The sequence below is a fragment of the Euleptes europaea genome, chromosome 10 (assembly GCF_029931775.1).
Source record: "Euleptes europaea isolate rEulEur1 chromosome 10, rEulEur1.hap1, whole genome shotgun sequence".
NCBI lineage: Eukaryota > Metazoa > Chordata > Lepidosauria > Squamata > Sphaerodactylidae > Euleptes > Euleptes europaea.
The window spans coordinates 11,417,691-11,431,986 of NC_079321.1; the positions used below are offsets into that span (position 1 = coordinate 11,417,691).

The following is a 14,296-nucleotide window of genomic DNA, read 5'->3' on the forward strand; positions in this document are numbered from 1 at the left end:
GGGAATACAAGGGGGAAAAGGGGAATGAAGGGTTCAGCAATACCATTGAAAAGGACAAAAAAATGAAAAGCAAATCAAACAGATTACATTGCCATGCTTATTCAACACAATTATACAATCAAAAGAGCGGTGGTTTGGAGCGATGGACTCTAATCTGGAGAACCGGGTTTGATTCCCCGCTCCTCTACATGAGCAGTGGAGGCTAATCTGGTGAACTGGGTTGGTTTCCCCACTCCTCCACATAAGGCCAGCTGGATGACATTGGGCTAGTCACAGTTCTTTTAGAGTGCTCTCAGCCCCACCTACCTCTGTGGGGAGGGGAAGGGAAGGTGATTGTAAGCCGGTTTGACTCTCCCTTAAGTGGTAGAGAAAGCCGGCATATAAAAAGCAAGGGTGTTGTGCTCATGTTTAGCCATGCTGGAAAAACAGGAACAGCAAAAAATATATATATTTGCAGTCTGATCCTTAAGCATGTTGGGAAAGTAAATTGCAGTCAGGCGCTAGCGAGAAAAGTAAGCTTAAAATTGCAGCCTTAGTCCACAATACCCTTGATCGTTTTCTATTTATACTTTGCATTAAAAAAACACACACACGAAAGTATAGGTTTCATGTTTCTGCACGCCTGGATTATGTACTGACCTAATTCTCCGTTCTCCCTCTTGTCCTAGTCGAGTATATTGTGGAGTATGATTATGATGCAGTGCATGACGATGAGCTAACCATCCGAGTGGGTGAAATCCTGAGGAATGTGAAAAAACTAGAAGAAGAAGGATGGTTGGAAGGAGAGCTAAACGGGAAACGGGGCATGTTTCCTGACAACTTTGTTAAGGCAAGTACCTCCCTCCCCCCCTCCAGTTCTTTACTGTCGGTGTTGTGTAATGTTTAAGTGCTAAGTTTAAACCAGTACTGTTTCTCATTTCGCTTGGAGACCAGAAATTACTGAAACCACTGTGGCCCCTGCAGACACTGCCATGGCCTCTCAGGTCATTTGGAGGGTGGAAAGCCATTTGGAGGGTGGAAAGCCACCCAGGCCCATTAAGTCCAGCCGTCTGTTCACACAGTGGCCAACCAGGTGCCTCTAGGAAGCCCCCAAACAAGACCACTGCAGCACTATTGTCCTGCCTGTGTTCCAAAGCACTTAATAGGCATGCTCCTTTAATACTGGAGAGAACGTAACAAGCTGGCGAGGGCCCATGGCTGGGTGTTTCCCCCCCCTTACCCCAAAGAACTCACAAGATGCAGAGAAGCGGCCCAACCTCCAGTTTCTTAAGGAGTTCTCATTCGCTCATCACACTGTGTTGCTCCTGTGGAGAGCCAGTGTGGTGTAGTGGTTAAGAGCGGTGGTTTGGAATCTAATCTGGAGAATTGGGTTTGATTCCTCACGCCTCCACATGAGCGGCAGACTCTAACCTGGTTAACCGGGTTGGTTTCCCCACTCCTCCACATGAATCCTGCTGGGTGACCTTGGGCTAGTCACAGCCCACCTCCCTCACAGGGTGTCTGTTGTGGGGAGGGGAAGGAAAGGTGATTGTAAGCCAGTTTGAGTCTTCCTTAGGTGGTAGAGAAAGTCAGCATATAAAAACCAACTCTTCGTCTCCTCCTCCTCCTCCTTCCCCTCCTTTGTTTATGGTCTCACAAACCACATGGGCCATGAAAAAGAATGGCGTGGGTGACTTAGCTTGGTATCTCAGCAGCAGTTTCTGTTGGTCAGGATTAGTTTTTGATTCTTCCTTCCACTGTACCATCAGAGTAGTCTCTGACTGTGGTTATGAAGTTGTATCAAGTAGATTATGTGGTCTAGCTATTTCTTCAAGAATGAATTGGATAGTGGGAGATGCTCTCACGTTGCGCATGAGAACTTGCTTACCTGTGGTCATCTGCAGGATTTTATTAATTTTGCAGGAGCCCTGTGGAATGTGGACTATATTAACTTAAAATATTTTTACCCCCTTTTAGGACTATGTATTATAATTTATAAATATTTATTTATACTATAAATATTATTATATTATACAGTGGGTAGCCGTGTTAGTCTGTCTGCAGTAGTAGAAAAGGGCAAGAGTCCAGTAGCACCTTAAAGACTAACACAAATATTTTCTGGTAGGGTATGAGCTTTCGTGAGCCACAGCTCACTTCTTCAGATACCAAAGCTCATACCCTACCAGAAAATATTTTTGTTAGTCTTTAAGGTGCTACTGGACTTTTGCCCTTTTCTATTATATTATAGTGTTAATGGTATCATTCATATGAATAATTTATACAAATATTGATGAAGGACAAGTATAACTGACGGTATCTGTAAGATCAGTGGCACAAGGCCTACGCTGTTGCTGAGAAGGAAGTTCGGTAACTGAGTTTTGCATTCACAGGGCATGCTTGGGAAGTACTCTCTGGTAGCCCTAAATTTTGAGTTTGTTTTTAAAAGAAGGGCCCCCCCGTGAAAGAAGACTTCCACCCAGCAACCCTGAAGATGAAGCTGCACTCTCAGGGTTTATTTTAGGCTAGGGTATATTATGAAAGAAGGTACTCTTGGCCATCCTCAGGGCCCTTGTGAGATTCCTAAGAATCTCAGAAATTAGTTTTAATGCTGAAAGATGGGAAGTGAAGATACAACATTAAATTTCAGCCTTTAAATCACTGCTTTTTGCAGTTGAAGATAACGATTTCTCAGTAATACGCTTTAGGTAAAACCTGTCTGCCAAGTGCAGTTGAGCGAGCTTGCTTTTCACCCTTTGGGTGCAAAACAGGTTGCAGGCCAAATGTTAGGTATGTTTGGGTGTGGTTGATTCCATACAGGACTTGCTGACCTTTATGGCAGCCCCTGAAGTTCTAGATGTACCTAAAATCTCACTTTTTGTTTTTAACGACAAGTTTTGTACTGCATTGTTCTTAAAATTGCTTTTCTAGAGGGGTTTTTATTGATCTCTGTTAACAAATTTGTGAGCTACCTGAAATGGTAGGGGAGGCAGATCCTAAATATTTTAAATTCGTACATTTTGGGAAGATTGTTAGCATGGTGCTAAGGGCCGAAGCGATAATTGTAACTAATTTTTATAATTGATAAGCGATATTTCATATTAATCTGTAGATCTCTGTGATTCAAATACATTTGTTGAAAATATTTCAAGTGAATTTCTCTTTTCATTAAGACCAAGTATTAAATACTTAAATGAAACTACTCATTCGACCCAATGGCCTTGAGCGGTACCACTCTAATAAAGTTAAAAACAATCCTAATAGCCCAAATCCAGACTTGGACTTATTTATTCATTCATATTATTGCTATAACTTGAGGGAGAAAACTTTGCAAATGAAGACCAAGTATTTAAGATCTTGAAACTAAGTTTGGCTGGCTAATTTTATTTTGTCAGGCTACTACCCACATACGCTATATGTATATTTTAAAAATTCTTTTCTGCTTTTATCTCCAAGTTGTCTTCATGCTAAGTTCTTCCTAGAGTGCAACGTGTTGCCATAAATTTTGCGTCACGTGGACATGAAAGAAAAAGATGATGATTCTCCTATTTTCTGAGCCAAATATTTCCCCTGTGACTAAGCTCACGTTGTTCTATGGCTCTCTGCTCTAAGGCATGAAAGTAAAAAATCTTCGTAGGATCCTAAATCAAGAATAGCAGCTTGAATAGTCTTGACTAGTCTGATCTCGCCAGAGTTTGGCAGCTAAGCAAGGTCAGCCAGGTTAGTACTTGGGATGAAGCCTGCTGGGTAATCTTGGGCTAGTCACAGTTCTCTCCAAACTCTCAGCTCCACCCACCTAACAAGATGCCTGTTGAGGGGAGAGGAAGGGCAGACGATTGTAAGCTGCTTTGAGACTCCTTACAGGTAGAGAAAAGCAGGGTATAAAAACCAACTCTTCTAATATGCAGCCCCACCTAGCTCCGCCCACCTCCTAAAAACACTTGGTAGGTGCCAGAAAAGGTCTTGTTGGGTGCCATGGCGCCTACTGGCACCACATTGGGGAACCCCACCAAAGAGGATAAAATGGTCTTCTTCTAGTGCCTGAATTGCAGCAGCATAGGTGTCAGATGAACAGCTGGGCAGAAGATATTCCAGAGATGTGGCACCACGACAGCATGAACTGAGCTGCGCTTGCTACCTGCTTCATCTCAGAAAGTAGCCGCACTGGTTGTAGTCACACCTCTCCGTGGCTGGGCTGGCTAACCCGGGAAGAGGTGATCTGTTGTGTTTCAAGGGATTCTGGCACCCAGCTGCCGGTGAGGGAGGAAGGGTGTTCTCTCTTTAATTTGTACTGCTGCAGCTCCCACAGTGGATATGAGGAAAGCCACTTCTAAGCCTGTGAACCAGTGACCTGGCTGCTTTGCTTTTTGATCCTCCCCCTCATGAATGTGTATATGGGACGAAATTGAAAGCTACTTCAATACTGCTTGGATTGCTCAGTTTAATTAAACAATTGCACACGCTTCTTCCAATTTGAATAGTCCTTGGGGCTTTCCGATTCAGCTAGTTGCTCGAGGAGTATGCCAGCATTGTGTACCAGCTTCCTAGCTTTCAAATCTTTATTTATGTGTTCTCCCTCCAAAATATTCTTCATTCCCCTAAACAGGTCAATCATTACGTCCCTTTACTGCAGGGGTGAGGAACCTTTTTTCCGCAAAGGGCCATTTGGATATTTATAACATCATTCGCGGGCCATACAAAATTATCAACTTAAAAATTAGCCAACCAAGCCCCAAGCAGGTAGCTGCCCCAGATGACACCCCCCCCGGTGCGTTCAAGCAGGCAGGCATCCAACCGGTGGTGCACTCGCCCACCTGGTTGCACAGGATGGTCTGTTGCACCAGCTGTGCGTAGCCATCCAGCCACATGCCGGAGTTGCTCCTGCTCTGCATGGTCAGGGCCAGATTCTACAGCTGGTTCCTGCTACCTCCGCTTGCAGGGATAAAATGAGGACACACTGGCTAGGAACTCCCCCCCCCCCAAGCATTCTGGCCCTGCCCCCTTTAACCCCTCCATTGTTGCCACTTCCGCCCCAGCCCTCTTGTAGTACAGAGGGAATACGTTTCTCCACGGCCCAGGTGGAAAGGGTTAACACAGTTTCTTGGGCGGTCCTAGCAGCTCCATAGCTAAGGACTCTTGTGCAGGGGGGAAAGAAGGTTCCTTTTCTCGCAAAACAAACTCACATCTGCCTTGAATAGAGGCTATTCCTGTCCGCAGGAGGGGGCAGATTACCAGTCTTAGATCCTTCTGATCTAGAGATCTGCCAGGACCCACGAAGGGCCAGACCAAATGATTTCGCTGGCCTTAAACGGCCCCCGGGCCTGACATTCCCCACCCCTGCTTTACTGTTATACGCTGATGAATCTGTTTTGCTTTCTTTTTCAGCAGTGGGCATTCGCTGTGCTTTAAAAAAAAAAAGTCTTTTTGTGAATTTTATTCTCCGTGTCAACTATCGGAAATCAAGTTGTAATTTTTTATTTTGTATAAATATAAACAGAACAGAAAAAAAATAAAATAAAAGCCATATCATAAACAATTACAATTACATCAAAGATATACATGCGATATAGTAAACAATAATATATGATGACAGCAACAATTATGAGCAGTAAATAGTGACAGTAAGCCATTCACATTAAATGGTGATTATCATAATAATGTATGTTAACAAATCAGAAGATATCCTATACAATACTTGATAAGAATAGATTTCAAAAGCTTACAATGGTGATTACTGTTGTAAATTTCTGAAAATACTTCCCGAATAATAAAAATTGAATAGACAATGCGTGATATAGATTAAAAATGCTTACAGTGGTGATTATTTTAAATTTCTAAAAATACTTCCCAAGTAATAAAATCAAATATAATTTTTTTCTGTGTCAAAATTTGTGCCCCCCATTTCTGTGGCATCTTTGATTGTCATTATTTGAAAGAAGTATACTCGCTTAAGTTATTCCATGCTTTCCCTATTTTAGCAACCTTACTGCCAACTGATCCTGAAAAGTATTACAATTCAGAGATTTTATTGTGCATATGATGGGGAACATAGTCCTTCGGCAGGTTTATAGGGTAAAAATCATGACATAGCCGTCGCATGTCGTACCTATATGGATTCAAGCACTTGAATTTAATGTTGAACCCATTCAGTCATCTTTTGTACGTGGTATGGAGTGTCCAGATGTGTGGCTTCATCATCTCCCCTGCTGAGAAGCTGGCACAAAACAGCTGGTAGTTCTTGCTTGGTCTGCTGCCTTGAAATTTAGGCTGCTTCGTTAGATCTTTGTCTTGATTCCTTGGAGAGCCAGCGTGATGTAGTGATTAGAGCGGTGATTTGGAACAGTGGACTCTGATCTGGAGAATTGGGTTTGATTCCCCACTCCTCCACAGGAGCGGCAGATGCTAATCTGGTGAACTGGATTTGTTTCCCCACTCCTACACACGAAGCCAGCTGGGTGACCTTGGGCCAGTCACAGCTCTCTCAGCCTCACCTACCTCACAGGGTGTCTGTTTGTGGGAAGGGGAAGGAAAGGTGATCTTAAGCCAGTTTGATTCTTCCTTAAGTGGTAGAGAAAGTTGGCATATAAAAATCAACTCTTCTTCCTCTTCATCTTCCTCCTCCTACTCTTTTGTACCGGCTCCGATCTAATACTTTTGTGAGTTCTTGGTCTTGGAGCCTGGTGATGGATACAAAACTGGTTGGATCTGGGCCTTTTGTGAGATCAGGCTTAAACAAGCCAGTATTTTTAGTGGCAATCCAGTTTGCATCACTGGATCAGTAGCATCTCCTGTCAGATGCTAGGCACGTTTGTTTTCTTAGGCTTTTTATGCAGGGACTTTTCCCCGTAGTCACCCCAGCCAACTGCTTCGGGGCTTCCTTTTGATTATGCATGCCTTTCCTGCCCGTCAGAGGTTGCCTCACTCTCCCAGTGCATTTTGCCCGCGTTTTCCAGATTCTGGTTAAAACAGCATCCGGAAAACATGGGCAAAACGTACGGAGAAGGAGGCAACCTCTGACGGGCGGAAAAGGCATGCATAATTAAAAGGAAGCCTCGAAGCAGTTGACTGCAGGGAAACGTCCCTGCATAAAAGTCCTTACTTTCTTGCTTGAGTCCCTTTGGTTGACAGTAATTACTTGTATTTTTCTTACAGTTCCTGCTTCTCATGGTTCCCCCCCCCCCCCGCATGTTTTTTTAAAATAAATTTTTATTTTGAAAAAAATAAAAGGATAAACATAAAAAAGGATAGGGGGGGATGGGGGTTACAGTGATGCTTCACAAATCTTATCTACTGTTCAGTTATATTGACAAAAGTATGCATGTCTGCCCTGGGTGTGGGTATCCCTTGTATCCCGATAGATTCTAAAGTATACTATATTCGTTGTCTGTTTCTATATTAAACTTAAACAAAAGTTTTAATAACACACTTTTGATATCCTTCAATATCAAACTCCTCATAACTTCTATTGCTCTTGCATAAGCATAATGGAGCCTCCAGTTCCCCCCCGCATGTTTTAATGTGTTACCCACCGCTCAGCCGTATGGCAGATTCCCTGGTGCTCCACCTGCGCCGCCCCTGTGGGTTTCAGCTGCCAGAAATCGCTACAGATTTCCCCCCTCATTTGGTAAGCTTTACAGTAAGTTGAGGGTTTCTCTGGCCATCCCTTTTCTCATCACTTTTGTTCATATGTGTATTACCTTTTAAATCTCCTGTCAGGTAATGGCAGGAGTGTTGTTTCTTGGTGTTGTCAAAGATATTTCTGCGCCTTTTAAAATGTCCGCTGGGTACTTGGTTCCTTTGTCTGTATTCAAATCGGTGGTCTCTGTTTATGGCTTCTCAAAAGGCGGAGTTGGTAATAGATCGCACTGCAGGAAACGGTGTAGCCCATGTGTATACCGTCATATTTGATTTATGCGCTTACCTTTGCATTCTTAATGTATGCCGAGTACCTGCAGTACATAGGTCAAAACAGAGTGCTTGTGGCAAGTGACCGAATACAATGGGAGACTGTGCACCTACCCACAGGAGTAACACTCACATAGGAAGTTGTATGTGAAGCAGCCCATTAGTTTTTCTTTGTTCAGTACTGCAATTGTCCATTATGTTTGCATTCTGGCAGCACATAATGTGTGATTATTTAAAGTGTATACTCGGACAGTATTTTTTGAATTGACGTTACGCAGTTCATTCTATATTGATTTGAGAAACTTTCCATTAAGATATGTTTTGGAGCGTTAACTCTTTGTTAGATTCAGCATGCTTCAGATTTCAGTGTCTTTTTGCTATCCAATCTTAAGTAAAAAAAATTATTTAAACCCAAGAATTCCTTGATGAGAAGTGGCTGTAACTGTCTAATAAAAAAATCACCTTTTTGATTCCCTTGAAGTACTTTGAGTAACCAATTCAACTAATCATAGAATAATTTTACCTCTTTTTTGGAATTTGCCATTAATTCTAATAAATAGTATTTATGGAATTGTAGTATTAAAATAATCTTTATAAAGTAGGTACATAGCAGGAGGCTAATCATTTCCCTGAAGCATTGTCAAATTTTGTTCTTGGAGATTATTAATGATTACTGACTGAAAATATGTGTTATTGTTGTAGTTATTAGCTTGTAAACATGTTTTTTGGGCAACAACGTATGGTCGCTTTATCCTCCTTTAATCCCTGTTTTAGCCAGGATCGAACGCACATTAGGCGAAACACATGCGTTCGATCCTGGCTGAAACAGGATTAAAGGAGGATAAAGCGACCATGCGTTTTCGCCCTTTGTGTCTGTTTAATGTTTTGGTAGTTCTGATTTATGGTTTGGATGATTGGGACCCTACTGTAGCTTCATGTGCTCCCTTTTATTTCGTCATGTCCCTTTCTGTGATATCTGAATCAGGCAAAAAATAACTAGCGCTAACCAGGATTGCCCTGACCTGGATGGTCCAGGCTAGCCTGATTTCCTTAGATCTCAGAAGCTAAGCAGGGCCAGCCCTGGTTAGTAATTGAATGGGAGACCACCAGGGAATGCCAGAGTTGTTGTGTGGAGGGAAGGCAATGGCAAACCACCTCTGTTAGTCTCTTGCCTTGAAAAGAAGAAGAGTTGGTTTGTATATGCCTACTTTCTCTTCCACTTAAGGGAGAATCAAACCAGCTTACAATCACCTTCCCTTCCCTACAACAGACACTTTGTGAGGTGGTTGGGGCTGAGAGAGCTGTGACTAGCCCAAGGTCACCCAGCTGGCTTCATGTGTAGGAGTGGGGAAACCAACCCGGTTCTCCAGGTTAGCGTCTGCCTCTCATGTGGAGGAGTAGGGGAATCAAACCCGGTTCTCCAGATCAGAGTCCACCGCTCCTAACCACCACTCTTAACCACTACACCACGCTGGCTCCCAATTTTATTGAAAGAACAGTATTTCCCAACTCAAGCTGTTTGTAAGCATTAATGACTCTGTTTCATTTAGGATAGGCTATTGTTGATGTTGAAAGACTGGCAGAATTTGAGAGATAGCGCACACCCACCCACAGCAGGCTCGTTTTGCTCTTATTTAAATTGGGTTGGATCCAAAGTCTTCCTTTTGCTCACATGAAGGAAGGGTAGATTTTTGTCATCCCTTACCACTGCAGATACTCACTTTTTAACACCCATCTAGCTGTTGGTCATGGAAGGAACTTATCTCGTTACTTGTTCTCCAGTTGTATAGGAAACCATTTCAAACACATGTAATATTATAGCAGATATGTTGACTATTTCATTGTGTGTGTAAATATGCCAAATGTTGTGGCAAAAGCATAGTTGATTAAAAAAAATGACAGTGAATGCATACTGGACCAGAACTGATAGCCTGTTTTTTTCATTGCTGTGGTCAGTGTTTTAGCAACAGGACCAAACTGAAGGATGTGGGCAAAATTCTGTCGCCTGGCAGACAGGGGCGGTCTGCATCTGCTGCCAGCCAGGCGTAGGAACTGCCTCTTGATTGCTTGAAGGGCAACCAAAGTGATGTGTTTAGTGGATTATCTGTGTATTCTCTGATGTGTTGAATGCTGCTGCTGGCGCCTTTCGCATAAATATGACAGTTGAATCAATTTGAAAAACCAGCAAAAGGTCTGTTGCATGATTCGTTTTGTCAAAGTAGTAGCTGAATATTAATAACTGTTAACTTGGGCTGCAGCTGTAGATTAATGGATTACCATTGCAATTAATTGAGGAGCAATTTTTTTCCAAGTTAATTATTTGTAGTACAGATATTGCCTTTCCCCCCATGCTCAGGAAGGAATGCCTCTTTCAAAATGCTGTCCACTGCCATATGCACATGTATCTTCTTAAATACTTTTTTAAAAGGACAGTTACTTTATTCATGTACAAATAAATGTATGCTGGTTTCATTGCTTAAATATCAAACATATATAAATTTATATAACCTGTTTAGTTGGACAACGGCACTAGTAATAACTAGGGTTGCCAGCTCCAGGTTGGAAAATACCTGGATATTTTGGGGGTGGAGCATGAGGAGGGCAGGGTTGAAGAGGGGAGGGACTTCAATGCCATAGAGTCCAATTGCCAAAGCATCCATTTTCTTCAGGGGGACTGATCCCTGTTGCCTGGATATCAGTTGTAATAGTGGGAGATCTCCAGCCACCGCCTGGAGGTTGGCAGCCCTAGTAATAACCAGTCTTTAACTCAGGACTGACAAAAGCGATTTTGGAGCGCTGGCGTGAATGCTGCCATCCAGTGCACGCGAGAAATTAGTTCAGGCTAGTATGTATGTATGGCTTTTACTTTCAGCCTTCAGGAGGATTCATGAAGAAGACTGCATTGATGAGGGAGAACTGGCCTTTCATGGCTGTGAGCTTAATGCGCTGACTATGACTTAACAGTATCAGCTCCTTCGCACTCTCTGTACTGCCACCACACTAATGTTTCTTTCAGAATTGCAACTCGTCCAAGTGCATCACCGCATTGTTCTTGATGCTTGGTTACGTGCGCAGTACTTCCAGTCAGGATTACATTCCTATTAGAGATTGCCCTCGGAGCTTGCTGGGAATAAAAACAGCACATCTGCTGTATGGAGTTGTGCCAGAGGTCCATCTAGTCTGGCTTCTCCCCACCCCATAGTAGGTAGCATAGAAGAGGAGTTGGTTTTTTATATGCCGACTTTCTCTACCACTTAAGGAAGAATCAAACCAGCTTACAATCACCTTCCCCTCCCCACAACAGACACTTTGTAAGGCAGGTGGGGCTGAGAGAGCTGTGACTAGCCCGTCACCCAGCTGGCTTCCTGTGGAGGAGAGGGGAAACAAATCTAGTTCACCAGATTAGTGTGTGCCGCTCATGTGGAGGAGTGGGGAATCAGACCCGGTTCTCCAGATTAGTGTCCGCTGCTCATGTGGAGGAGTGGGGAATCAAGCCCGGTCCTCCAGATTAGTGTCCGCTGCTCATGTGGAGGAGTGGTGAGTCAAACCCGGTTCTCCAGATCAGAGTCCACCACTCCAAACCACCACTCTTAACCACTACACCATGCTGGAGTGGTCCCAGAGGTCCATCTAGTCCGCCTTCTCCCCCCGCCCCGCCCCAATAGTAATTAGCATAGGAAGTTGCCAAGGGGGTGTATGAGCAACCACTGGGTAATTTCTAAATTTCTTCTCTCTCTGCATTCTTAAGGGCACTTTCTATTTTATTTACTTAAAATTCATTTTAAAACATTAACAATAGTCCATGTACATAAGAAGCACCAAATCCCTACCGCATCGATAATATAACCAAACCACAAACAGTTGCAAGCACTATAAAGCAGTAGTTTATAGGCCAGACTGCAATTTGCCGAAGGGCTTTGTGCTGACCTGGTATCTACAGTCTGTCACCGAAGATGCCTAGAAAGATGCTTTCCTGGTGGATTGGTGCATAGGCAAGAGACCACAACGGAGGAAGCTTGGATAACACCACCAGACTTGGTACAGGTTGAGTATCCCACATCCGGACATCTGATATCCGAACTGATCCATAAACCGGACCTTTTGAGCCGGCATGAAGCCGTTACTCACAGGCCCCTCAGCAATGCATTGATGGTTCGCTGGACACAGAATTATTAAAAATATTGTTTAAAATTACATTCAGACTATGTGTATTAAGTATATATAAAACATAAATGAATTTTGTGTTTAGACTTGGGTCCCATCCCCAAGATATCTCACTATGCATGTGCAAAAATTCAAAAATATTCCCAAATACGGAAAGATCCGAAATACGGACCACTTCTGGTCCCAAGCAGTGCGGATAAGGGATACTCAATCTGTATCTAGAGCAGAGAGCCCCAGGCCGCAGAGTGGTAAGCTGCAATACTGCAGAGTCAAAGCCAACGTGGTATAGTGGTTAAGAGCAGTGGTTTGGAGCGGTGGAGTCTGATCTGGAGAACCGGGTTTGATTCCCCACTCCTCCACATGACCTGCGGATGCTAATCTGGTGAACTGGATTTGTTTCCCCACTCCTACACACGAAGCCAACTGGGTGACCTTGGGCTAGTCACACTCTCTCAGCCTCACCTCACAGGGTGTCTGTTGTGGGGAGGGGAAGGGAAGGTGATTGTAAGCGGTTTGAGTCTCCCTTAAGTGGTAGAGAAAGTCAGCATAAAAAAACCAACTCTTTTCTTCTCTGCTGACGACCTGAGTTCAATCCTGACAGAAGTTGGTTTCAGGCTCAAGGTTGACTCAGCCTTCCATCCTTCTGAGGTCGTTAAAATGAGTACTCAGCTTGCTGGGGGTAAAGTGTAGATGACTGAAGACACTGGCAAACCACCCCATACACATAGTCTGGCTAGTGAACGTCAGGAAGTGAAGTCACCCCATGGGTCACTAATGACCCGGTGCTTGCACAGGGGATTACCTTTATCTGTATTTAGAGCAGGGTTACTGATGATGACATCAACCTACATAGAAGAAGACAGTTCTTTAGATATCCCTATAAGGTAAAGGTCCCCTGTGCAAGCACCAGGTCATTCCTGACCCATGGGGTGATGTCACATCCCGACGTTTCCAAGTTAGACTTCGTTTGCGGGGTGGTTTGCCAGCACCTTCCCCAGTCATCTTCCCTTTACCCCCAGCTTACCCCCAGCAAGATATCCCTATACCAAGCTGTTAAGGGCTCCATAGGTTAGAAGCAGCATTTTAAGTAGAGCTTTGAAACCACTGAAGATCCTTTAATATTGGCAAGCATTGATCATTTAGGCAAGCAGTAGTTAACATAATTGTTGGCTTCTGAACCAACTGTAGTATCTGAGCGTTTGTCAGAGGCAGCCCTCCGAAAACACTGCCGTAATCAAAATTGGCCGTTACTAAGCCTTCAGCAAGAGATTTTTTTAAGGAGAGCTCCCAGCTGACGTTCTTCCCGGAGTTGACAAAAGGGTATGCATAAACAGAACTGAGCATCCCCAAATTGTAAACGTAATTAATGACTGCAACACCATCCAGGATAGGCAGGCTACCAGATTTATAATCAACTTACTGTACCACCTAGTAATGGTACATCTAGTCTTGTATAGATTGAGCTTCAATTCATCAGCATGTGGGATTTCACTTCTCACTCTGTGAGGGAGGGTATCTTGAGAGATGGGTGATTCCCTTCCCTTCCGGTTGCTTAGGGTAGCACTCTGAATGACACACAGCAGTTTTACGTGGATGTTAAAAAGCTCAGGAGCCAAGATGGGAGTTGGGGGGGACAGACCCAAAACAACATAATTGCTGAGCACTTGTTTCTCAACCCAATCTTCTGGATTTGCTTGTCTGGGTAAGTGTGGAACCACTACAGTACAAGCAGCCCCATCTCCTAAGCAGGACGGGCATTCCAGAAGGTTACCCTGGTGCACAATATTTTGAGGGTTCAGATTGTATTTTTTAAGGGCCCTGGGGATCACTCCTTCACTTAATGAAACACTGATTGCTTTCCAGACCCCAATGGTCATTCTTCCTCTCAGCTAAGTATCAGCCAAGACAGACTGGAGTCAGGCATAAAGGGAGTAGTTTACATCGATTTAAGCATCTTCTCAACATCTTCAGGGTGCAGTAACTGGAGTTATCCAATGCCTCTGTGACTGACATAATGCCTTTTTTACTAAGCGATAGGGACCCCAAGGCTACATTGTCAGTGGCAAGATTTGTTTCAGTCCTTATATCCCTCCAACACTAGATATATGCTGCTCAAGATCAATTGATCAAGGAGCTTCTAAGGGATAAAAGGAAAGGTAACTGCAGTTTATGAAAACCAAACAGCGGTTTTGTACCAAGGCTTGTAGGCAAAGGAACAAACCACAGTTTATGATTGTGCCTAAATTGCAAT

At 43.6% G+C, this 14,296-nt stretch overlaps 1 protein-coding gene across 1 annotated transcript in view; it reads left to right on the plus strand.

Moving 5' to 3' along the window:
- Positions 1 to 14,296, plus strand: part of CD2AP (CD2 associated protein) — a 113,824-nt gene that overhangs the window by 55,426 nt on the left and 44,102 nt on the right. The window contains exon 4 of the mRNA XM_056856843.1: positions 669 to 829. Coding sequence (XP_056712821.1) covers positions 669 to 829 — 161 coding nt within the window. The remainder of the gene's footprint in view (positions 1 to 668; positions 830 to 14,296) is intronic.